This window comes from Parasteatoda tepidariorum, chromosome 9, assembly GCF_043381705.1.
Source record: "Parasteatoda tepidariorum isolate YZ-2023 chromosome 9, CAS_Ptep_4.0, whole genome shotgun sequence".
NCBI lineage: Eukaryota > Metazoa > Arthropoda > Arachnida > Araneae > Theridiidae > Parasteatoda > Parasteatoda tepidariorum.
Window position 1 is genome coordinate 54956892 of NC_092212.1, and position 25682 is coordinate 54982573.

Sequence of the window (25682 nt, forward strand, 5' to 3'; positions counted from 1 at the left end):
AGAGAGAGAAATCTGTATTATTTTAGCAAGGATCATAATGCTCAGAGCGATAAATTAAGCCCTTCTTAATTTATAATATGCAAAAAATCAGCCAATCTTATAATCAGCTGATTGATTTTCCAAATTCCTAGTTATTTCTGATTCATACTCAAGGGACGAGATGATATCTTTAATGTCTTGTTCTTTTTCAGGGATCTAATTTTTAAATTATCAGTTGATCATTTGAATTGTTAATATTATAAAATTGTGACGAAAAATAGAGATAAAATGCAGTATATTTCTTTTTTGCAGACTAGTAAAAAATAACTTTTTGTTCGAAGTTACAGGGTAAATAGTTAAGAAATAATGTATGATATGAATGGAAAAAAAAACAACAACTGATTAAGTCTCAAATCTAAAATGTACAATATTTAATGAAAATAAATATAACATAAAAGATAAAAAATTACAATTGGCCTATATACATAAGATTCACAAAAAAGGAAAAAAATTACTATAAGTATAAATAAAATTCTGAATACTATGATTTCATCTAATGAAGAAACAAGTAACACAAGTGCGTGATTAGATTTGTAGAGACACTAGTCTTTCTTCTGATAAAGGCACTTGTAACCACACTACAAAAACTAAAAAGCAAGGCCAGGCTGACATTTAACAAATAAAATTAAAAAAATTTCACAAAAACAGTTGTAATATAAAAATATGGTCGCATTATAATCATATGCAATAAGTCAAATGTCGTTCAAAAAAGTTATGATATTTGCTTTTTAAAAAACTATTAATCTTTAATGTTTTACAGAAAGTATATTTAGATTTATAATAGGTTACATGCAACTGTTAATCACAATTTAAGAATAATCCTGTAAAATTTATAATATTTTTTTTTTTTAAACTGATTAAACTGTCTTTAGCCTTATCAGTTTTTATAAATAAAAATAAAAAACCATACGAAAAGTTATATAATAAATTTTTTATAAAATTTGTACTAAATTTTTTTTATACTTTAATCTTTACAAAAGGTCAATGTAAAGACAAAATAAAAAAAAATTGAGTAATGAAACAAAATTTTCCACTATCCAGTCCTTGGCAAGTTTGGACAACATGATTAATTTTCTTGTTTGATTAAAAGAAAGATGAGGCACAAAAAAACATTCATAGTCATGTGATTTTAAATAATTTAAGTAAATATAATTTAGGCAAAAATTTAAGTAAAAAAAAAAAGTCTTGTTTTTGTTATTATATCAAATTTTAATAAACTTACACACTGTTATCACAATAATTTTAATTTAATAAAAATATTGTACGTTTGCAAATGTATTTATTGGACAAATCATATGATAGAAGAATCATTTATGAATTTAAGTTGCGGATAATTCATATTTCATGTTGTATTTATTGATTCATTTCCTATATATATATATATATATAGATTTTATTCAAGCAAAAAATTATACAAAATTAGAAATCACTAAACAGTGTAGGCCAATTTTTTACCTAAATAATATGGTTTCTTTGATGTTGCTTTAGTTTTTGCATTATTCTGCTCTCCGCAATTAATTTCCTGTCTATGTTAACATACAACTTATTATATATTATTATAATAATGGCTTGACTAAATAAATAATATGTTAAACAAATTAAAAATAGAAAACACATTAAAAATAAAATCTGTAAAACTCATATAGATTATGGACTAAGGTTTTTAAACCTTCATTATAACTGAAACAAAGTCAATGTATCTTAACTTTTATCAGTTTTTGTAATTTAACAATTTGTAACTTTTCTTTACTATTAGAGTCAACAATCTGGGTTTAATGATAGGCTTGTACTTTATGTCAATACTGTTTATCTCAATGCAATTCTGTACAGAAATAGATAAGATTGAAGTTTGAAGTGTTAATTAAATGAGTAGAAAAACAATTTAAAATCTGCTCAGGCATAAATGTTAACTGTTGTTAGGATTTTTCTGAAAAATAAAATAATACTTTAATTCAGGGCTTGAAACTTCTGTTCACCATTAGTGACTAAATATTCAGATGGGCTCGGTTTTGTCTAGTAAAATGCTTTGTTTCAAATTAAAATTCCCTATTTTTAAGATGAAGTTTTGCGTTTAAGCACTATAAATTGGGACAACACATTCCTTATATTTTCTTTATTTTAACAATTTTTAATTATATGTGCATGATATTGAATGCTTATGAAAATTTTACTTTAAGTTAATGTTATTTTTTAAATTAATGTACTTTTCTATTTTTAATATTAAGGGCCAGTGCTAAGCATTCACCACCTCGCCAAATGCGAAAAAATCGTAAATTTGGAGGAAGAAAGAAGATTGTGCTTTGATGAAAGTTTTGGCCAATGATTTTTTATAGTCCAAAAAAATTAATATATTACTCTCAATCCTAAAAAAAAAAGGTAAAAGAGAATTTTTCTAGACGAATCCTGTATTTTTTTATTCGATTATAGTAATTTCTGTTAGATACATACATCTAATAACCGATTAGAGTTGTATTGAGTTTAGAACACGCGATACAACGGGACGAAATTTATAGTTTGCGTCAATAAAACAGATGTGGTAGCAAGATGTCATACTATCATCCAAATATTTTTGCAAAAAATATGTTTTCTCATGACTATAACATATACAATAATGTGGCAATAACATAATGTTGCCTAAGGCTTATCTTTATATTACTGCTTTAGTCTAAGAAGTAATTAAAAATTAACCTCAACCTAGACCTATTTCTTTCCCTCAAAGACAATTAAAAATCTACATTTTTCATCCTCTCACCCATTCATTGCTCTTTTACTCCTTCCCAACTGCAAAATAACTCTTGATTTGAATTTGCATTTTATAGAATGATTCAATTTATAGTAAATTTGTATTTTGATTTGCAGTGTTCTATGTGAAAAAATCTATTATAAAAAATTTTAATCATAGAAAAGCATTTGTGATTTGCTGTTGGCTAAGAATTTTAAAATTTGGCTAATGCTTTTGATGTCTGGCTAATAATTTGAAGTCCTTAGCACAGGCCCTGACATTTTATTATAGTTTGTTCAGCGAGAAGTTTTTTTATTACGTCTCTTAAATATATATCATATTTTTCTCAAAATTGCAGCATGCAAAAATTTTAGTTTGACCGGAAGCTTTAAAAAAGAATCTTCATTCCCTGGTTTAATTAAAACATTTAAAAGAGAGTTTGAGATAGGTATCAAAATATAAGATTAAAATCTTTAATTTTGAAAACATTTTTCTATACAGACTCAATGTTACACTTCCTTTTAGAAAATTAAATTAAAAGTGTTTTTTCTTCCATAAAGAAGATACTAACATGTTTTAACACCAGCTATTTACTTTCCAGACAATAACAGGACTAGGTTCGTTTAGGACACTTTGTGTCAAGTTTACAAACAGATTTCCGGTCATGGCGCTATTTAACTTAATTATGTGTTCAGACATATTTTGCTATAATGCTTTCAATCCAGTCACTAGATTATGCGACCTGATATACTCTGTTTGTAAGGCTGTTTCGGTTAATTACTCTGAAACATTTGATAAACTAAAAGATCACTTTATAATGCCAAATTGAAAGGAGTGGAAGAAAAAATCTCACGATCCTTTCTGGTAACAAAATATTAAAGGTACAAACTTGCTATAAAAATATTTTAAATAATCACCAAATTTTCACCAATAGAGAATGAAGAATGTGCCATATTTTAGTACAGTCATCTCCTACTTATATGCCAACCTAAGGTTCCTCCATAAAAAAAAATGTGTATCAGAAAACTTTAAACGAAATATAAATTGCAGTGAAGAGATGAATAAGAAGGTTTTAAGGACTGAGAGAGTTCTATGATGCCAGTGGAGCACTTTCCAAATTGTTAAAACTGTTGATGTACAAAACAAGGAGGAAAAGAGAAATATTTTCAAAGGTCATAAAGAACGAAAATTAAAAGAAAAGGTCAGAAACAGTTGAATAGAAAACTTTGAGCAACTATGAAAAAATAAGATTTTTTTTTTAAAGTGCTCAATTATACCTAGGATTTCAACATTTGAAATTTCAATGACTAAATAACACAAACTTTTATGAGAAATCATAGCAAAATAACAGTAATAAAACAATTTTTTTTAAATATTTTATTCATAAAGAAAGACATTTTTTTTCTATAAAATTACCTCTAATGTCAAAAAAAAAAATTGGTTCGAGCTAAAGTCAAAACTATGCAAACAGCAACTTTGAGTTCAAATAAATTTAATGTGAAAAACTATTACATTTGTCACAAGACATGATGCTGTAAATATAAATATAAGCTCTTTTGTAAATACAAAATGTTTAGAAAAGTATTATTATTTTCTACCTCAATAAACAAAAAACAAAATAAAACAAAATTTACAGTTGATAAAAAAGTAGTTTGTATATTATAGTGTCAATATGTGAAAATAAAATTAATAATAATCAGTGATTTTATTCTGCAGCTAAAAAAATAACACTCATAATTTGACTGGTGCAGAATGGTGAGTTCAATTTTCCAGATTATTTACTTTATACAGCACAAATATAAAAGCTGATACATACAGCTCTATTTACTTTTATTCTTTAACAACTGGTACAACATTCCTCGACCTCCTTCTGAAAAAAAAAAAAACATGCCATAAGTAAAAATAAAAAGATTGTTACATGAGTAATAGAAATAGTATAACAGTCAGAATTTTTTTTTTAATTATAGGACATTTTCCATACTACCAGCATACATTAAATATTCAAAATTATCTATAACTAAAACAAACAAATTTTCTTTAAAACCCAGATTACATCAATTAAAATTTATACAAGTGCAACAAACTTAAAAAGCACCATTAACTACTTTCTTATAACACTAGTTAAATTGTGAAAGAAAACCTTTATTCCCAAAAAATGAAGCTATAATTTTAGTAATGAAGAATGAATAAAATAAGAAAACTACCACAATTCTTAGCTATTAAAAAAAAAGAATAATAAAAAAAGTTTTCAGTTTCCTGTTTGTCCAAAGTGTAATTCCCACCAATCTACTCCAGACCATTTGCTCTCCTGTTTAGAACTGGAGAAGCGTGATCTCTTTGAAACTCTTGTTCTGGTTCAGGACTTTCTGTTGGTGAACAGTCTTCTGGACTTGATCTAGCTAAGGACTGGATCAAGTGGAATAAGAAACAACACTTTAGATCTTTTTCAATATAGCTGAGCCTAGTAACTGTTTTCTTTTAATTCTTGAAAAAGTTCTTTTTATTAAAGATATGAATTGAAGTGCATGTACCGCTACAAAAATACAATTCCAATTCACTAGTATATAAGACATGATAACTCGATTCTATGTTGGTGTACCTTTTCATAGATGAAGGTTGACATTGTCGATGTGAATCTCCCCACATGAATAATTATATATAGGATTTAGATATATAATATGGCAAGCATTTACAATTTTGATAACATCAGGCTTCCCACACGTATGCAGTACAACCATATCTTTATTACAACCACACAAAAAACTTGAAAAGCTTTTGGTACTTAACAATTCTTAATTTTTCTTCTCTTTAGGACACAAAAAGTTAGTTTTGTACTAAAAAAGTTAATTTATTTCTAATTGTGTATTTTATAATGAATAAAATTAAAAAATAACTATAGAGAATTGTGATATATATGTATTACTCTCATACTAAATTTTCTTTCAGTAAATGAGTAAATGCAATAATATTTCTACTATTTAGGCTTGCAAGCATAGCATTTTATAGGAATACAGTAAACAGTTGCAAATAGAAACTTATTCTTACCAACAATACATCAATTATTCTAATGCTGTTACTAATTAAAACAACACTGAACTTAATTTACTAGTTCAAAAAAGCACATGTGAAAATGAAGCTAGTACTTTAAACAAAAATTGAGAAATAAATTTTTTAGACAAAAAATAGCTTTTATTAAAAGAAAAATTAAATTTTTTTTTTCTATTTTAATGTAGTTTAACATTAAACAATCACTAGAAAATTTAAATCACTTTATTATATTTTCAGTTAAAGTTATATAATTTGCACTCGGTAACTTTCAACTAAATTTTTTTAATCAAAAACTGTGTTTCTAGCTTATTCTTTCAATAAATTCTATTTCAAAGAGTCCGATTAAAGTTCTCCTATTGTCTAGTTAACCAAAGGAAGTTTTCGAGGTTTTTTCTCTTCGTAACGCAAATATGCTTTAGTTTCATATATAATATTTTTGTAAGACAGCAAATTTATGAACAACAAAACCACTATATTTATGTTCTGTTCAACATTGGTAATTACCAGAATAGTAAAAAGTTTAAAAGTACTAAGGTAGATTTCATTGCACATAATTTTTAAACATCCATTAACTAAAAACGTAATTTAAGTGTTGCTAATTAACCATTTTTTTAGTATTTCATTACTTTTAAAATATTCCATGGTTTAACATAAGTTACATAAATAAATTCTATTGAAAATTTAATTAATCATAAAGTTAACTATTAGCAGACTTAGTTTTATGTTAATCATTCTACAACCATACAGTCAACCCAAATTTCTTTCTTTCTTGAAATCTATTTAAAAAACAAAAACATTTTTATTTATTAGACACACAATGAATTTCTTTAGAAGTTTATCTTGTAAAATAATTGTTCAATAGAAAATTATAAGATTTTTATTTTGTTTCGCATCAATGTGTTAATATCCAAATGGGTAATGAATAGAAATTTTGTGGGGTACCAGGGTAAAAACTAAAATTTATATCAGGTACCGTGAATTGGTTGGGTAATAGATTAAATTTTTTCCGTGTATCCAGCTCCCAGTAAAAGTTTAGAAACTGGTTGTTGATTGTTAACAATAAATTGTTGATTGTTTATAAAAGCCATTTAAAACAGACCCTTGCACTACAAAGAGCATAATTGCTCAATGAATTCATATATTAGTCAAAACAGAATATATTACATTTAGACTGTTTCCCATACATATTAGGGAATGAACTAGAATAATAATGTACTTTCAACAAAAAATTTTTTAATTAGTTATTTCATAAGTTTCATATTTGTGGTAGAAATTTCACTCTTTTAAAAATAAAAGGAAAATGGAAGTACCTGCATTTTGGGATACTTCTTCACTGGAATTTTCTGATATTTTTTCTACATTAGGCAATTTCTCTGGTTTTGTTTCATTAGTAGATGATAAGTCTAATGGAGCTTCTGATACTTCTAAAAATATAATTAAACAAACAACTTAATTAGAAAAAAATATTAAAACTTAAAACCATCAGTATTTATTAAAACACATCAATCAGTAATATTCTATACAAACAATAATAGCTATTTCATAAACGTTTTCGGAAAAAATAAATAAATAAACTACTGCATACAGACAAATATATTTATTAAATGAAAAGTAAGGCTGATAAGTTCTAAAACAAACATACTAGTTCAATTTTAATATCACAATGTCTTTGCAAGATTTGTTTTCTTTAATTACTTAATTATGAAAGTTTAAATTCTATATAAGACATTTTTCAGGATTCATAACTAGGAGTAGTAAAGCATGTTACAATACATTAAAATATAATACACAATATAAATCTATTCATTTACACAAATTAAGTCTGTTCAGTGTTTGTATTCTATTACTAAAAATGAATAATTATTAAATAACATAAAATATGAAATTTTATTTCTATGAAAATTATGAGAGCCACATTTGTAGATTTTAAAAGCAAATGCCTAAGCGTAAAAATAATCAAGCAGTTCTAATATTTTTTGTTAAGATAACTCCTGGTGTCGTTAACACTTACTTTGATATTTATTAGCTCTCATAAATTTAAAAATTAAAAACTGGGTGTTATGAGTGCACTACTATATGCACATCTAAAAAACCCAGTTTTTACTTTTTTTCTCTATCAGAAAACCGGAAAACCAAAAAACCAGAACGAAATTCGATACATTTTCCCGCCATTTAAAAAAAAATTTTTTTTTTTCCTCTTAAGATTTTAGGATTTTTTTCCTTTTTTGAAAGATGTTTACCTTACCATCATTTTGGAAATAATCATTAGTGTATTACTTCATCGTTTTTTCTTCCTTTTAAGATTATTTTCAAATATTTTTATTTTTTTTAAGTTTGGTTTAACAATAAAAAAAAAAAAGCTTTTTGTAGTGATTCAGAAAACCGGAAAAATCAGTTATCTGGAATAGCGATGGTCCCGATCGTTCCGGATAATCGGTTCGCTACTGTATTTCTTTTTCAGTTAGAAGCTTTTTAAGGTCTGCAAATATGGCATTCATAATATTTTTCTAAATATTTTCTATAATAATGATTAAAGTAACTTAGGCATTTTTAATTTTAGAAAATAACTTAATTTTTACAGTTATTAAGCAAAAGGCATGCATTTCTTTTCTTTAAACTCAATGTTATGCAGTGAAGATAGTTTGAGCTGTTTTATACTCGAACAAGCATAAAACAAGCACTCTAGCAGTTTTCATAATAAAAATGCTAAAATGATCATTAAATACATACCCGTATCAGTCGATTCTGCAGAATTTCGAGATGTTACACCATAACTAACATAGTACGGATAACAATGAGAGTAATAAGGAATATATGATGCTTTGCTACACCAGTTGGGATTTTTCTCACACATATTTTCATCAATATCATTTATGATGTATTCAGGGCAGTCTACTTGATTCTTATTAATGCTGCTTTTATTGCACAAGTGCTCTAAATTAGTAAAGGAGATTAAAATTAGTTAATTAAAAAGCGATATATATTTCTATTAAAGATAAATAAATTACTTAAATAAATAAAAAAAATTTCATAAAGCATATTAAGAGTTTTGTTACATTATCATTATACTATAATCTAGTATTAAAATTTAAATATAGCATGTTATATAAAAATAAAATAAAAACATGAAAGAAGTATTGCCAGATAGTTTGCAAACCTGTAACTGTTTTTTAGTTTACAAAATGGGATGTTCCAAACACACGGAATTCATGAATATCCAGAAAAAAAGCTACAAATTGGGACAAGTATGAACAAAATATTTTCATCAGTTTAATTTTTTTTGCAAAGTAGAAGCCAAATTAGCAAACTCAACAATAATTAGTTATTGGTTTCTTAACAAAAAATTAAGAAAATAATTGTATTAATTATAGGTCATTCTTAAAGTAATAGAATAATTTTAGAAGGAAGAAAAAATGAATTAAAAATAATAACAAAAGGAAAAATTGCCTTCTGCAAGATCAATGGTCTTGGATAATAACTTTCGTAACATGGAATAACAAAAACATTTAATTTTAAATCTCTGTTAAGAGGACAATACCATGAGAGAAACCCTACATAGAAATTCTTTTTAATCAACATAAGTCATTTCAAATTTAAAGTATAGAAGTGAGATCAGGAGAACATACTATGTCATGAATTTAAAAAAATGCTGAAATATGTTTTTTAAATTTTAAAAATTCAAACAATTATGACATTTAGTCAAAGTTAAACTTTACCAATGTTTATCTAAACTTTAAATTACCATTAGAGGTAAAAACAGAATTTGCCATGAGAAGTTTCCCTCACTGTAAAGCATCCTCTTAAGAACATTAGAAAGTAAACTATTATTGATAACTAGTTAGCATTTTTTTCGTTTAAAATAGCTAAAACAAAAGAATTCTGTGGAAAGAAATCTTAAAACCAAGGACATCAATAGATGAATAAAATTAGCGCCTGATCCTGTCAACGACAGGTCGGGATGGTTCTGGCCTGTACTAGGCTGCCATATTGTTGGGAGCAGAAAACAAAGAAATAAAATACATTTCGATTAAAGTATAGAAATAATACCTTCTAATGTATAATCTTTGGTGCATTTTGGTAAAGCACAATGGTATGGAAGATTACAATATGTGTAGGAAAGTTGGCTGTTATCATCAGACTCTTTGTTAGTCATGGTTTCATCTTCTTTTCTACCAGAATTATCAAATGGTAATTGGTCTGTAGAAACACCTTCACAACAATTACAAGCTGTACATGATGGTTCTTTTCTCGGTGATTCTGCAGATGGAGTGAAATTGGAAGACTGAGGCGAGAACTCACTATCAGGTCGCGAATCAGATTCGCAGAGAATGCATTCATTGCACTCACTTCTCTCATTAGAGTGAGTTTGTTTCACATAATGATCTGCATTGTTTAGACCATTGTCAGACTTTGATGATAAATCTATAGCAGATTCTGCGAAGGGAAAAAAATGAAATTATGATATTATTTTACAATTGAATAGAAAAAAGTGCAATAATAAAAACTTTACTAATAATTTCTAACTACATAAAGTATGGATTTTTTTATGAACTTTTAAAGTACATATATATTAAATATTTTAATAATTTAAACTCTTTCACAGTTAAGCATCGGCTGAATATTTAGATTTTTCTCTCTTTCATATAGCTTTTTTCTATAAATACAAGAACAGAAAATTGTTTTCTTTATATGGATATGCAGAAGACAACCTCACCAAGATGAATAGCTTAGGCTTTGGACAAAAAAAAAATGCTTAAAATGTGTTTTTAATTAAACAGATCGATGCTGTAAATTATCATTCACTATAATAATATATAAGCTGCATTAGCTCAGTGTTTCAGACAATGCCATTTCAAGGAAAGGAGTTCAAACCACTGTGATGGTTAGAAGATCATCAAACTTTAGATTGATAGGTATAAACTTGTCTGAGGCAGCATTAGCTGAAGGACCACATTACCACTATCATGCATATAACTTGCCCTTTGTCCATTACAGGCTGTTGAAGAATAGTATACCTTCATTGCAAAATGCTACAATGAAAATTAAGGTTTAAAAAAATTATACTAATAATTATAAGCTTTTTTAATGAAATGTGCTGCGAGTATATAATATTTTACCAGAATTGGGGTGCAATAAGAAAACCAATGTACACGATTAAAAAAAACTTAAAATTGAGATTTTTACATATTAGCCATTTTTGTATAATTAACTTAGGGTGCGCAGCCAAATTATTCAACAAAAAATAAGCACCTTTTAAGCACGCAAAAAATATTATTAAGCACTTTAAAAAATATCATAATTAGGCAGGGTTGGAAAGTTTTTGACAATCACATTATTTTTTTCAATTGCATAAAAGCATAGTCATATGTTAAGATTGTTTTCAACTTATAAACATAGAAGAGGAAAAATAATAACCTTTAGTAGAACTCCTTAAATCAATGTAAACCGGGGATAATGAACTAGGTGATGACTTTAATGGATATGGTATATTGGACCACTTGATGTTCCTTTGCTTCAGTAATGGACTACTGGAATGACTTGAACGAGACTGATAGCAAGGACTTTTTACAGATCTACCATGACTCAAGGCACTCTTATGGTTAAGCACTTCCTTTTTCATTGGAGAACTATAACACTGATTAGGAGAGTTTTTGCCACTTAAAACGCTAGCATTTTTTGAGGCACTATCACTAATAATACAGTTATCAGTTTTTACCCAAGTCGGGTCTGAATCGCACTTTTGTTCACCGAGCTCATTAGAAGTATTGGGATTGCTAGCAAAATCATGTTTTATGGTATCTATCTTTGATGTTCGATAATTATTGGAAAGTATAGGAGAAATATAGCCTTCGCTTGTTTTAGAGGAGGTATCATCTACGTCTATAGATTCTTGACCATCTGCAACAGGTGGAGTCCAGGAGGAACTGCAGAGGAGAAGTCCTAGGGCACTATTTTCGGAAGTTTCATATTCTTTGAGCCTAGGCTTTTTTATACCAGAAGGATCACAGTCTGGTACTGCAGAAGTGTCATCCCCTTTTTTCAAAGGCTTTTGAGTTCCAGAAGAACTATAACTATATGGAGCAAATTTTTTCTTATGTTTATCTTTTTTGTTGTGATTTGAATGTTTAGGCAAATCATTAGATTGCACCCATTGGCACTTGTTCCCAGAGCCACCGTCTTGTTGCGCATTTAATTTAAGTACTAAACGACCTCCTGTAAATAAAAAATTACATTTATTAGTGAAAGAATAAACTGCAAAACATGAATATATCTGAAATAAAAACATAAATGAAACAAGAACTACCTACCATATCAGCATACCGCAAAACAGTATCTATATTAGGTTAGATTGGATTATTGTTATGCATTTTTCATCATTAATTTATAGACAATCAACATTAATGCTCAGAAACAGATTAATTTTTTAAAGTTAAAACTTAAAAAATTCATCATTTTACAAATAAAAATAGTTAGGTAAAAAAAATTAATGCATTGAAAAAGTTATCTAAACTTCAAATTGATTTTACAATGCTATGTTTTTCAACATGAAATTTCTTTTTAACTCAACACAAAATGATAAATAAATAAAATAACTTGTCTAACAACATACAGTGGAGTGCAAAAGTCTCCAGCCGCTTTATTTTTTATAACTTTTTTCAGCTGTTTCATATTTAAATGAGTGAAAAACAAATTATTTTTATTCATTCAGTATTGAAATCAAATATAAATTATTTAAAATTTTTATGTGTTATAATATGCATAAACTACAGTATTTTGTACAACTAGAGTATTTTTGTATTTAAAGGATTCAGCTAATTAAATTTTTTATGCTTGACTAAAAAAAGTTACTAAGCCACCATAGTCGTGCAAACCCAAAACATTTCTGTTATAAACTCTCAGTTTAAGTTAACAAAACTATAATTATGGGTAGACGCGTTTGTCTGGAGTGACATTAAAGGGTAATAAAATTATTGAAAGAAGGCAGATGCCCTTGTAAAATTTCATCTTTGTTATCAATTGAATTGTAAAGTGTAAAAGATCTCGATATCAATAATCAAAGTTGATTTGGTCTGGGAAGTCTAAAAGTGGTTGACTATAAAAAATAACCACACACACAAAAAAAGAATTATATTAAGTCTGCAGCTTAAATTGCATTAAAATTGTGCAATGAAAGTATCATAAATATTAAGTAGCCGTACTGCTACAAGACGTTTATATGATGTTGGATTAGATGTACCACATAGCATAAAAAGTATTAATTCATAAAAAATCAGAAAACTAGATTACAGTCTGGTATAGAACCCTTGAACTGAACTCAAGACAAATGTAAAATAGTGTATTTTTCGGATGAATACGAATTAAGTTTGTCAGATGTGATTAGAAAAAGTCTGCTCAATGTCTGACAGGAACAAAAAATAATATTATCATATTTCGAGCCAGAAACATGGATGCAACATTATGATTTGAGGTGACTTTGGTATTAAGTTATACTATTTCATTGTGGGTTCTAGGGGGTTTTCTCTGAAAATACAAAATTCTCATGGTCTTAAAGTAAGAGGCATTTCTTATGAATGACTCTTAATATGCTTTTTTTTTATTTAATTGATTTAAATATTGTTTGTTTTACTCTGGCATTGTCAAAAGCAAAACCTTCTTTTAAGTCATTAACATAGTTGAAAAGGTACAGTTAATTAAAGAAGTAGGAAAAGTCCATTAAAAGTGAACTTTCCACCTTCAATTGTATCCATATTATATAGTCTTAAATTTAAAAAATAGTTATTTTAGAAAGGTATCAATATTCATGTTAATGATATGAAATTTCAAAAGAAAATAAAACTTAAAAAACTATCAAAAAATGAATAGAAAAATAAAACATCTTTCAATTACAATTTTCTTTTACACCAATAAAAAAGCCTCATATCAGACTCAGTTAAAAACTAATAATACTGATTAAGAAAAGCTATACTCCATAACTTTCAAATTTATATGCACAGAGTTTTCTATTTTACAAATACTAGTATAAAGTAGTATAAAAGTTTCGTTTACAAAATGCTAAATACAAGAAAATAAATATCAAACCTAAAAAAAATTTCAAGCTTCCAACGGTTGATGTAGCTGGTACATCTTGAGGTAAGCTTGTTTCTGATGCTGCTGAACAAGGGTCGGTGACTCTGCTATGATCTAAAAAATTAATCGAATCTTTTGGGGGATCTTCAGTATTTACAGTTTTCACCTGCGGTTCTTCAACTTTAACAGGTTCTTCTTTCACACAAGGCTGAAATATTAAAATAAACTTAAGATTGAACACATTAAAAAATGGTAGACAATGTATATATTTAAAAAGAAAAGAACATGAAACCTTTTCTTCATGCGAACATGATGGAATAGGTTCTTCTTCTGCTTTAGGGATAACTTTATCAGTTGGTTCCGTTTCTTCAGCTTTTTCATTTTTAATCTGGTAATAATACTCTATAATGCTACGTACAGGTTTCCAGGGTAACTGAAAATTCAAAATACTAAATATATATACAGATGCTTATTAAATATATGTATATATAATACAACAATTTCAAAATTCTATAACAATAAAGGCATTAAAATAAGGAACTATCATGTTATTCTGTAGTGATGTACAATTTGAGTTCTACTTCCTCTTTCAGGCAAGAGTTTTCTTTCTTTTCATAGTGCTTGCTTGATAAACAAACAAAAAACTTTTTTTCCCAATTTATGTAAAATTTATCAGAACTTCTAGCAGAATGGAATTTGCAGTATGGAGTCACTATGTTGTTTGAAGAGTTTTTGATTCTTTTCTTTGCAATAAAGACGAACCTCGAACCCTCATTCCCGCATCCTGCGTTTTCCCCTAGCTATCGACTTGTTTTATTGGCACTGTTACAAATGCTATTCTTACAATGTTAATAATACCCGTTTAGATCTTCTTTGAAACCATTCTCACATTTATTGTTCAGAAATTTTGCCGCCATTTTAAAATTTTAATGTTTTTTCATTTTGAGAACAAATATAGCAACTTCTGATGGTGTTAATGAAGAAAATATAAGGATTTTTTAAGTTTTGTGAAAACGTTGAAATTTGTGATGTTGTCGATTCAAGAAACAGTTGAAGAAAGCTGAAGAAGTGCAAAGTGATACTGATGAAGAAGTTGAAACTGAACAACAACCAGTACCAACATTTGCAGAAATCAGTGCAAACGTCAAAAATTTTTGAAAATTTGCTGAGAAGAAAAGATTATATTCAAACCAAAATTTTAAAATATTTTAACTAAGCAAATATGTTCCTTATTTAACATTGTTAAGTAATTTAGCAAAATGGATATAACTTTTTTCAATGATTATTTTTTTTATACGGATAGTAAACTTTTTAATTTTTAAGTCCATAACTGCTTCATTACTTCACATACATTTTCAAGTCATTATTTAACATTTTACGTTGACCCAGATTTATCGTTTTACCGTATCTGTCGTTTGAAATTAATGGTTCCATGAGAATTACCGATTAAGGTTCTATTGTAATTTAAAATTATTATATTATATTGTAATTTAAATGTATCACTTTCTATTTTTTTGTATACCAATTATAACTGGTTAATGGGCAGTCCTAAATATGTCAGCCCATAAAAGAGCAATTTGTAGAAGGCAGAAGATTTAATGTAGAGCTTTGGGAAAAATATGAAGACAGCTAATTATGTAATCAAAATTCAACTTCAAATAGTAAATAATAAAAAAAAATCAAACCAACTTACAAATTCTTTTTTAATTGCAGAGAAATTTTTGCCGCAGGCTTCAAGAGCTTGAGCAAATAGTTGAGCTTCAGATTGTGACCAGGTGTTAGTATTAACTTTAGAAACTGATTCAGTAGAGGAGGAAGAAGGTTTAAGGACTTGGCGACAACCATCATCATGATGACAAGGATGATGAGAAGCAACAAATTCAGTCTAAGAAGAGATTGATATCGGGCAAACAATTAAATAGAGAAAGTAATATTTTGAGAATAATTTTAGAAACTTTACTTTGAAAACTTTAAACAAATATTGGGAACACTATGCATGCTCTTTTACGACACACAGAAGTGAGAAAACAACTTAATCTCATCTTTTTAACATGGTTTTGCAAATGATAAAAATTCTTTAAGAACTTTGTACTGTACTGAACCCGTTCTCCGGAAATCAGAAAACTGGAAAACCAAAAAACCGGAACAAAATTCGATACATTTTCCCCGCCATTTAAAAAAAATTTTTTTTTCCTCATAAGATTTTAGGATTTTTTTTTCTTTTTTGAAAGATTTTTACCTTACCATCATTTTGGAAATAATCATTAGTGTATTACTTCATTGTTTTTTCTTCTTTTTAGATTATTTCCAAATTTTTTATTTAGATGGGTTTAACAATAAAAAAAAAACGGCTTTTTGTAGCGATTCAGAAAAATCACTTATCCGGAATAGCGATGGTCCCGATCGTTCCGGATAATCGGTTCCCTACTGTATTACAAGAGTCAAATAAACATTTCCACACTTAATATTGAGTTAGATTATAATCGCCAAGATTTTTTTAGTAGCATAAAATAAAATAATAAATGCAACAAGTTGTGCATATTATAACTGTTTAATAAAAATTTATCAAAATGTGTAAATTAAATAAGTTTAAAAAACATGAAGATAATAACAATATTAAAAATACAAATGTCATTAATCAAAAGAGAATAATAAACAAAATTTTATATAACTTTTCATTTATTATCTGAAATAAACAACTGAGAGGGAAAAAATTTCAAGAAAATCATAATGTATAAAATCAAAGAATCAGTAAATACAGTTAATAAAAAATGCATTTACAGAATTTTATCTAATTAATTAAACGATCATTTTTCATTGAATAATTTTAACTGATGCAAAGGCATCAATTTAATAGGTGTAATAATCAATTATATAGAGTATAAAGAAATACATACCAAGCCTTTAATAGCTGATTGTAATGAGTTATCTGATTTTTCTGGTGATCTTGAGCTGCTTACTGATTTGGAAAATAGAGAAATGCCTCTAAACAGTGATAAAAAATAAACAAGTTTAATAAAGGCTTGTTTCTTAATGATGAACTTTCATAAAATAATTTCAAAATTGTGCATACAAAAACTTTTTTTTTCGTCACAAGAACAAAGAATGTGGAAAGTTTTAACCTTATTTTACAGTTTTTATTTTATAATAAATCTAATTAAATTATAATACTTAGTTTATATAATTATACCAGTGTTTTTACTGAAGCGCGAGAATCTCGCATATTTTTTTCTTTTCTCGCATTAAAAAATGATTACCTCGAGAAATTCGCCCATTCTATAAATCAATTTCAAAATTCGCGAATTTTTCGCATTTTGGAAGAAGCTTCGAATTACGCCATTTAGAATAAAATCCGTTTCACTTTTTTTACTGGATCTTTCATTATTTTCAACATCTGCCCCATTATCTAGCTTCCCTATTTACCAGTATTGTTCAGAACCTTTTCGAACAACAGAACACAACCACGGAACCCCTTTCAGAACACATTTCTCTGCAACCACGTGTTTACCGTAGGTAAGGTTTCTTCATGTAAGACGTTCAAATTTTTTATGCACTTATGTAAGATGGACAAATACCTTGTAAAGGCAAAATCTTCTATGATGATGCATCAAAAATATTCAATGCTTTAAAAAGTTGAAGACGTTAAAAATGTATTATAATTAAAGAAATGATTTTTTTTTCAAGAGTTTTTGTGTTTTTTCAGAAATCTCACTTAACTTTTTGAAATCTCACCCTGTATTTGAGAAAGGGTGAGAAATTCTCACCCATTTTTTTTCTATGATGAAAACACTGATTATACTATTCAAATATTTTGCTTTATTAAATTATGTCTTTACCATTTCTGTATTTTACCTAAAACAAATCTACATTACATTAAGCTATCCCTATGAAACATAAAAATAAATGGATAGCTTATGGGGGGGGGGNGGGGGGGGGGGGGGGACCTTTTGACAGTAACAGTTCAAAATAATTAGATGCTATTATATTAATTTTTGATGTGCACTTACATATCTGAAAATTACAAATAAGACTGAATATTTCTTGTTAGCCAGCGATTTCGTTAGGCGCACATCAATTAGGTCAAATTTTTTTATAGATGGAATCTGATTAAAGTTATATTATGCCTCTAGAAAACTTAATTCTCTTTTGAGAAAATAGGAGGGGAAAGTGCGCACCTGCAGATTTATGCTGGTAAAACGATTTTTTTTTCTACAATAAAAATAGATGGAAAATAATTTTGAATTGAATTGATATTGAAATTTTGTTTCATTTCTTTGTTAAATAACTCAACAATTTAATAATAACTTTTTGTTCATTATTCATAAAATATTTATTTTTATGTAATCTTTAAAGTAAAGATTTGTATCAAATTAAGTAGGGGCCCACTTTTAGTAAAAAGGGATCCTGAAATTTAAAAGTCCTGTGTTCTAAGGATCCATAGTCATCAGAATCAGTGATAACACAAGAAAAAAAAATGGAAAATATAAAAAACACCAAACACTATGAAAAAGCAAGAAAATAATTTGTCTGATGTTAAAAATTGCTAATGTTTGAAGTTTATAACATGGCACTGTACAGTAACACAAACATGCCTAATTAACAGTAACACAAACATGCCTAATTAAGAGAAAGGAAACTTAAAAGTGAAAATGGGCAATTCCATGATACTAAGGACAACATAACCAAAAAATTAAACATTTAATAGCATCCTTCTATTAATAAATTTCAGTTTTTATTAACTTATTGTAGTCAAGTAATTTGTAACAATAATAAAAAAGTTTATTAAAATTTTCATGCAGTTAGTTTGTTACATCAGTCATATAAAAGTGGTAACATCAGTCATAAGAGCTTTTTCTCTATTTGTCACTTCTTACATGTCACTTCAAGTGTACTTTTAAAGTTTACTGTTAATATGATGCTGTTGTTTTTTTAAATAAATTTGAAAATTTAATTATACTATTGCTCATGAAAGAAGGAGAATTTCAAAGTAAAAATATGATGTTTAACTCAGTGTCCTCTTTATGAAAAGTCAGTCACATTTTATATTTTTATTCTAAGTGAAACATTTAATTTTCATTCCTTTTCTTATATGCATAATAATATTAGACTGTTGTAAAAACATACCATATATATATATTTTTTAAGTTATTAAATATCTTCAGTGAAAAATTATTATCAAATATTTATTAATGAAAATTATTATTAAATATTTATTAATGAAAAAAAAAAGAAAGAAAACCAATCAAACAGTAAGTCAGTCACTATGGAATTCTTTAAATAATTATTTTACTTTGCCATTTGACATGAATAAAGCCATTAAGCAATGTAAATAAAAGCTTCAAAATATTTTAACACAGATTTGAACAATTTTGGAGTGCAATAACTCATAAATGCAAATGTTTCAGCTCAATATTATGCATACACATTTATCAAAAATTAGGTAGAGCTTAAAAATCATTATTACTAAATTTAAGGAATATTGACTATCAAACTCGGTTTATGAAATGAAATTGCAATGAGTGGAAAATTAATCATGTGGCAATTTTTGTTGTGCAATCTTAAGGAAAACACTTGCAGAAAAGAATAGTAAAGTTCATGTCAAAGTTAACAAGGAAGATCATCCCCGTGGCAGAATGGCGGCGACACAGCGACATTGTCGCAGAATGTTGCTGAGTTCTTGCAGAAAGAATTTTCTGTTAGGAAGTAAGGAATTTTTGTTTTCTTTTCTGCAGAAATTTTTTTTTCTTCCAAAATTATAATTAAAAGATGCCTTTTTAGCACATCAGAGAGGAAAGAAATGTTCCTGATTTTTCTATTCTAATTTAAGAATGAAAAATATAGAATAATAAAGAAAGAAATTTCTTTTCTGCAGAAATGTTGAACGATTTTTTCCCTCCAGAAATCATTCTTTTGACACGCTTATTTTGCGCCAATATTCTTTTTAATCCACGCTCTATTTTCATATTTTTCAGCGAAACAAATCCGGATGTTTCTCATACAGTTTAATTATACTCGAAACTGAAATCAACTATTTACTTTTACTGTGACGATTTCACCGTTTTTCGGTTTTTTGTTACATGTGCTATGCTACTGAATTCCATGGGATTTTTAAAATTCCTGTTATTTTTAGTCAATATTACTTCGACACGTAAAATTTAAATTGCGCTATTAAATAATCTCTTTTTGACGCTCTCACTTTATGCCAATACTACCACAAATCCATGTAGTGTTTAGATTGTATTTTCGGAAGTTTATTGATATTGATTTCCCCGTGATTTTTAAGTATCCCAATATATGTCAGACAATATGGGGAAATCGAATCGTGCTTATGAATAATTAAAACAATGATTCTATCCTTTTTTTAGGGGGGGGGGTCATGTATTTCACACAGTCTTTAAAATCCTATATTTTAAATACGATATTATTTATTACAACATCCGAATCTCGAAACGAAACAAGCATTTAGTAACACCCCCCTCTCCCTTTGAAGAGTCCGATCAGCGTGATTTCGCCGTCGATCTTGTTTTCAGCAGTCACTGCTACGGATTACAAGATTTTTAATTTTTTTTTTGAGGAGATGATATTTTACGAAATGCGAAAAAGGAAATAATTAGTGTGTTTTCTTCGTACAAAATGGGAGAATCTCGCCATTGTATTAGAATAATGTATATTAAAAAAAAAACATTACATATTCATTTAAAAATTAAATACGATTTTTATTTTATTCAAAAAAAATTTTTTTTTATTGTGAACGCAACGTTTTTCTTACTTCAAATTCAATTAGTAACATGCATACTTGTTATTATTAAAAGCATCTTGCAGAAAGATATTAGTGATAGAGAGGTATGTCGCAGAAATCCCAAGAAAATTCTGCCACAGGGAAGATCATCAAATGACAGCGGTTCATGTATATGGAGTATTCATCAACTATCTTCATAATAGAGATAAAAATTAATGCTAATAAGATACTATTTAAAATTGATACGACAGTTATACAAATTTATTGCAGAGCTTATTTTTACTTATAAAAAAATTTATTTTAACTAATTAAGAAAGTTAAAAGTGCTGTTAAAATGGAAAAATGTACTGTTAAGTGTTTACTTAAATAAAATCAGTACTGATCAAACATATTATTAGCACATGTACACATAGAAATACTTTATATTTTCAAAAACTGACTAACAAAATATGTTCTTTTATATGAAATACATTTAAACTATCAAATGCATCCTGGTGCTGATATATAATGGAAAAATTCTATGGTGACTGACATTACATTTTATTAGGCTTACTTATTTCAAAAAAAATTTTTTTATTAAGAAATATTTAATATATATTTTTTTTTAATTATATGGGATGCTTTTCAATAGCCTAATATTAATATGCATATAAGAAAAAAAAGGGAGGAAAATAATAAATGTTTTATTTGGAATAAAAATATAAAATTTCACCAATGTTAAAAAGGATATGGAGTAAAATATCATATATTTTTTAAATATTTATTTAAAATAAAAGGAAAGAAAATTAGAAATGTCTTATTTAGAATAAAACATTATATTTTTATTTTGAAATTCCATTTCTTCTATAAGCAATATTGAAAGTATTTTTTAAATTTATTTAAAAAAAAAAAAAACTTGAAATTAACAGGAAACCTTAATTGTATACATGAAATTACATACACAAAATGACAAATAGAGAAAAAGATCTTGTGACTCATGTTATAATTTTTATGTGACTGATGTTACAAATATCAACCAAATTAAAAGTTAAATATTTTTTTTTCATTATAAAATACTTAATAACTATAATCTTTGATTTTATATCTAAAACAGTTAATAAAAACTAAGAAATTGGTTAATGGAGGGGTTCTATTAAATGTTAATATTTTTGTTATGTTCTCCGTAGCATTATGGAATAGCCTTAATCTGATTTTTATTTATGACTTTAATCAATATTTTAAAAAGATTTTTTTATTAATTTATAATTTTTGTGACAAATATTTTCCTCTGCATTAAATGATTTCAATCAATTTTAAGACAATACTGAAAGAGAAAAAGTTTCTAGGATTTGATAAAAAAAAATTGGCGAGTTTAACCAAGCTTTACTAAATTTAAAGAATGAAAATAGCTCTGCCACGAACTTAAAATATTTTAGGTAGTTTAGTAGAAAAAATATTTCGAGAAATTTATAGTTACCATCACTATTTATTGTTAAAATAAAAGACAAATATTTGAATAATACATAAAAAAACAATACCCATTGACATCGGAGAAAAATTATTCTAACAAATTTGCATTAAATAAGTAACAGAAAAATAAAATATTTATGCATCAATATTTATCAAATAAAGTGATTCATACTTACTTTGCCATAGACATATACTCCTCAAGCTTCTGATCACTTAACTGATCCGGTTTCCATTTCAGTGTTTCTAGGTCTTCCAATTTCCTTCCATCTTTTTCACCTAAAGTAAAAATAAAAAAAAATACCATCAATTATGAGAATGCACACAAAAACAATTTATATATATATCTATTCAGACCATTTTCATTTGATTTTTCAAATTAGGACACTTTCAATAGATATTAATCAGGGGTATGTCAAGCCAAACTTACTATTGTTTAGCGGTACCTTCACAAATTCAACTTTAGGAAAAACAGGAGTTTCACAAAATACTTTTTCTTAAATTTTATTTTTGTATCCCGTAAGAAACAGTAAATCCATATTTTCATCATATTTTGTGTTTATTTTTTAATATATTTTTAATTTTCACAAATTATGTCTACATTTTCACAAAATAGGTACCTCTCAGAAAAACCTAGACAGACCCCTGTTAATGCACAATGATTTTATATTAAAACAACTACTTTTTGACAAATTTAATTTGCAGTGATTCCTTGACAAACCCATGCCTTTTCTGATCCTTTCTTTTGTTGCCATTTCCATAAGGCTTTTTCAAATTCCGATAATTTTAGTTTATAATACTACATCATCAAAAGTTTGTTAAGTACAAAAAAATCAAGAAAAAAATTTAAACGAAAATCCAAGATGGTGAGGATAGAGGATTCTTAAAAAATTATATCACCACTTAACAATTTAAAAAAAAAAAAAAAAATTTTCTTCTTTTTTTTAAATCTTGGTATAAATTATTAAAGTAAAATAGAAATGAAATCAAAAATTTAAATTGAAAAATATTTTTTAAAAAATAATAAGCAAAAATAAAAATTATAACTTTTTAAAATAATAAAAATAATTAATAAAATTTAACAATTTTATAAATTTCAAATAAGCAATGAATTCAAAAATTTTAATTGAAAAATATTTTTTTAAAAATAATAAGCAAAAATAAAATTTATAACTTTTTCAAATAATAAAAATAATTAAGCAATAAATTTTTATTTTATCATTTTTCAAAATGTTACACTTGAGAACTTAAATGTTACTTAAGCTACAAATACCAGATTTTTATAATACCAGATTTTTTAGCTTAGCTGATGCTATACATCTAGTAAGATGCACTGAGTTATCATTATGAAGCACTGTGATTTGATCTACAGAGACAGCTGGAATCCCATTCAGCTACAGATGATTTGAGTACCAGCTCATCTGAGTGGTAAAGGTGGCTTGTGCACAATGCTGACAACGTTATCATAATCATGCTATATGTTGCAAAATTGTGGAGTCTTAACTTTAATGAACAACTGGCCCATTAATACTTCAATTTAAACTTCAATGTGTATAGGGTGACCTGGGGTAATTCCTGATCAAAAAATACAAACATCTATTTTGTGAAAAAACTATTCAAGATAGAATTTTAATATTTACTAGAAATTTGAGGCTATATAAGATGACTCCTATGCTACCTTCTTTTGTTTGAAAATCCAATTAGAATTTAAGAGATTATAAATTTTTAGTGATCAGGAATTACCCCTTCTCTTGATCATTTCTGGGTTAATTACTGATCACCAGTTTTTATAGTAAATAGGCTGTTTAAAAATAATTATACAATGGTAATTAACAAATAAGACATTAAGATCAAACAAAAAAACCAAAAAGATATTTTTAAACAGCTATTAAAACGTTTTATTTNTTACTGATCACCAGTTTTTATAGTAAATGGGCTGTTTAAAAATAATTATACAATGGTAATTAACAAATAAGACATTAAGATCAAACAAATAAACCAAAAATATATTTTTAAGCACCTATTAAAACGTTTTATTTAAAAGCCGGAATAAAGATTAACACTTCAGCTCTGGCAGCAGCTCTCACACTGAAATTTTCATTTTCAATCATTAAAAGAAATTTGCTATTTTTGCTTTCTAGAAGCTTAGTATCCTTTTAAGGCATATAATTTCTCACCATATTTATATTAGGTTAATTTATCAGCTTAAAAATTATTCTAACAATGTACACACATAAAAATAAGATAGAAGAAAGGTAAGACAAGCTAGAAATGGTGCATATCAGAACACATTTGTCTTGTATACAGTTAAAAACAAATTTTGTGATTATAGTTAAAATATATTTTATAGTTGTTCCACTTAATAAATATGAACTGTTATTTAAGAAAAGACAATTAACTATTTATTAGCTATTTTTTATACTATTTATAAGAAGAAATGACAATGATCAGGAATTACCCCAGTGATCAATAATTACCCCATCTGTAGGGGGCAACATTTGATATAGTTTCCTATAATCAATTATAATGTTTACAGTAGATGTGAAACAATTAAACAAAAGCTTACACTATTTTTATATCAAAGAAAAAGAAAGTAACTCAAAATAATTTATTATTAAGAGAAGGGGGTTGATCTTTGCAGAAATGTGCATATTTTGAAACCGATCTTTGAAATGGAAAATACAGAAAGCATTTTAAATGATACTTATTTTGTTAGATTAAACAAAAAAATATTATTAAGTAAATGTAGTTATACTTTAGTAAAGTGTACAAGCTTTCTTGTCCATGTCTCAAATTTAAAAAAAATAATTTTTTTAAAAAATGTGATCATTATTTACCCCAGAAACAGAGTGATCCTGAATTACCCTGGGTCACCCTACATTAAAAATAAAAAAAAATTTAAGAATCTTCAATGCCTTATTTATTTGCAATAATTCAAGGGGGGAAAAATGATAATTAGGCAGGAAACTTCAACATCCCCAAGCTCAACTATTTTGAACCATCCGGTCTCAATCTAAGCTTAATTTATCACATCTTTACAGCTAATGATCAATCAAATTTTTACTACTGTTATAAAAATCTAATACTAAATATGATTGATACAGATAAAAAAGTAAATATGACTTTACTAAATTCAAATATGATTGATACAGATAAAAAAGTAAATATGACTTTACTAAACTCAAATATGATTGATACAGATAAAAAAAATACATATACTACTTTTTAATTTCAGAAAATTATTTGACTTGTAAGAATCAAAGATAATTTTTATGCAGATCTGCATCATATTTCCTTTTTTAATGACTAATATTTAATAAACTAATTATTAAATGAGTAATTAACATATTACACACAGCCACAATTTATAGAACAATGCTTGAAATAATTGGAAGTCCTTGGACATGTGACTGTTAAAATTTGACTCAGACTACCAGAATATTAGTGGTCCCCAGAACCAGCAATAGATAATATGCTGTTTTTGTTGCTGGTCTCAAGCTTTATGCATTAATGTGTAGAGACTAATTATATGTTTTAGTAACTAATCTTTTGGACCAGTGACTAAATGTTCTTAATTTCTACCTTTGTAGTATATACAGCTGAAATATGAAAACTAAAAAA

At 26.9% G+C, this 25682-nt stretch overlaps 1 protein-coding gene across 2 annotated transcripts in view; it reads right to left on the reverse strand.

The window, feature by feature from the left end:
• Positions 1-381: 381 nt before the first annotated feature.
• The window catches only part of LOC107455556 (uncharacterized), a 28620-nt gene continuing 3319 nt past the window's right edge, over positions 382-25682 (reverse strand). The window contains exons 3-13 of one of the 2 annotated variants that reach the window (XR_006224958.2): positions 22241-22340; positions 16774-16861; positions 15570-15761; positions 14169-14309; positions 13889-14084; positions 11225-12022; positions 9857-10243; positions 8540-8743; positions 7120-7233; positions 2211-4631; positions 382-2150 (exon numbers count right to left, since the gene is read on the reverse strand). Coding sequence is in view for 1 of the 2 variants with exons in the window: in XM_016073167.3 (XP_015928653.2) it covers positions 4582-4631; positions 7120-7233; positions 8540-8743; positions 9857-10243; positions 11225-12022; positions 13889-14084; positions 14169-14309; positions 15570-15761; positions 16774-16861; positions 22241-22340 (2270 nt within the window). In the remaining variant the exon portion in view is untranslated. Of the gene's footprint in view, positions 4632-7119; positions 7234-8539; positions 8744-9856; positions 10244-11224; positions 12023-13888; positions 14085-14168; positions 14310-15569; positions 15762-16773; positions 16862-22240; positions 22341-25682 lie in introns of both variants that reach the window. The other variant, XM_016073167.3, reaches the window with a different exon arrangement.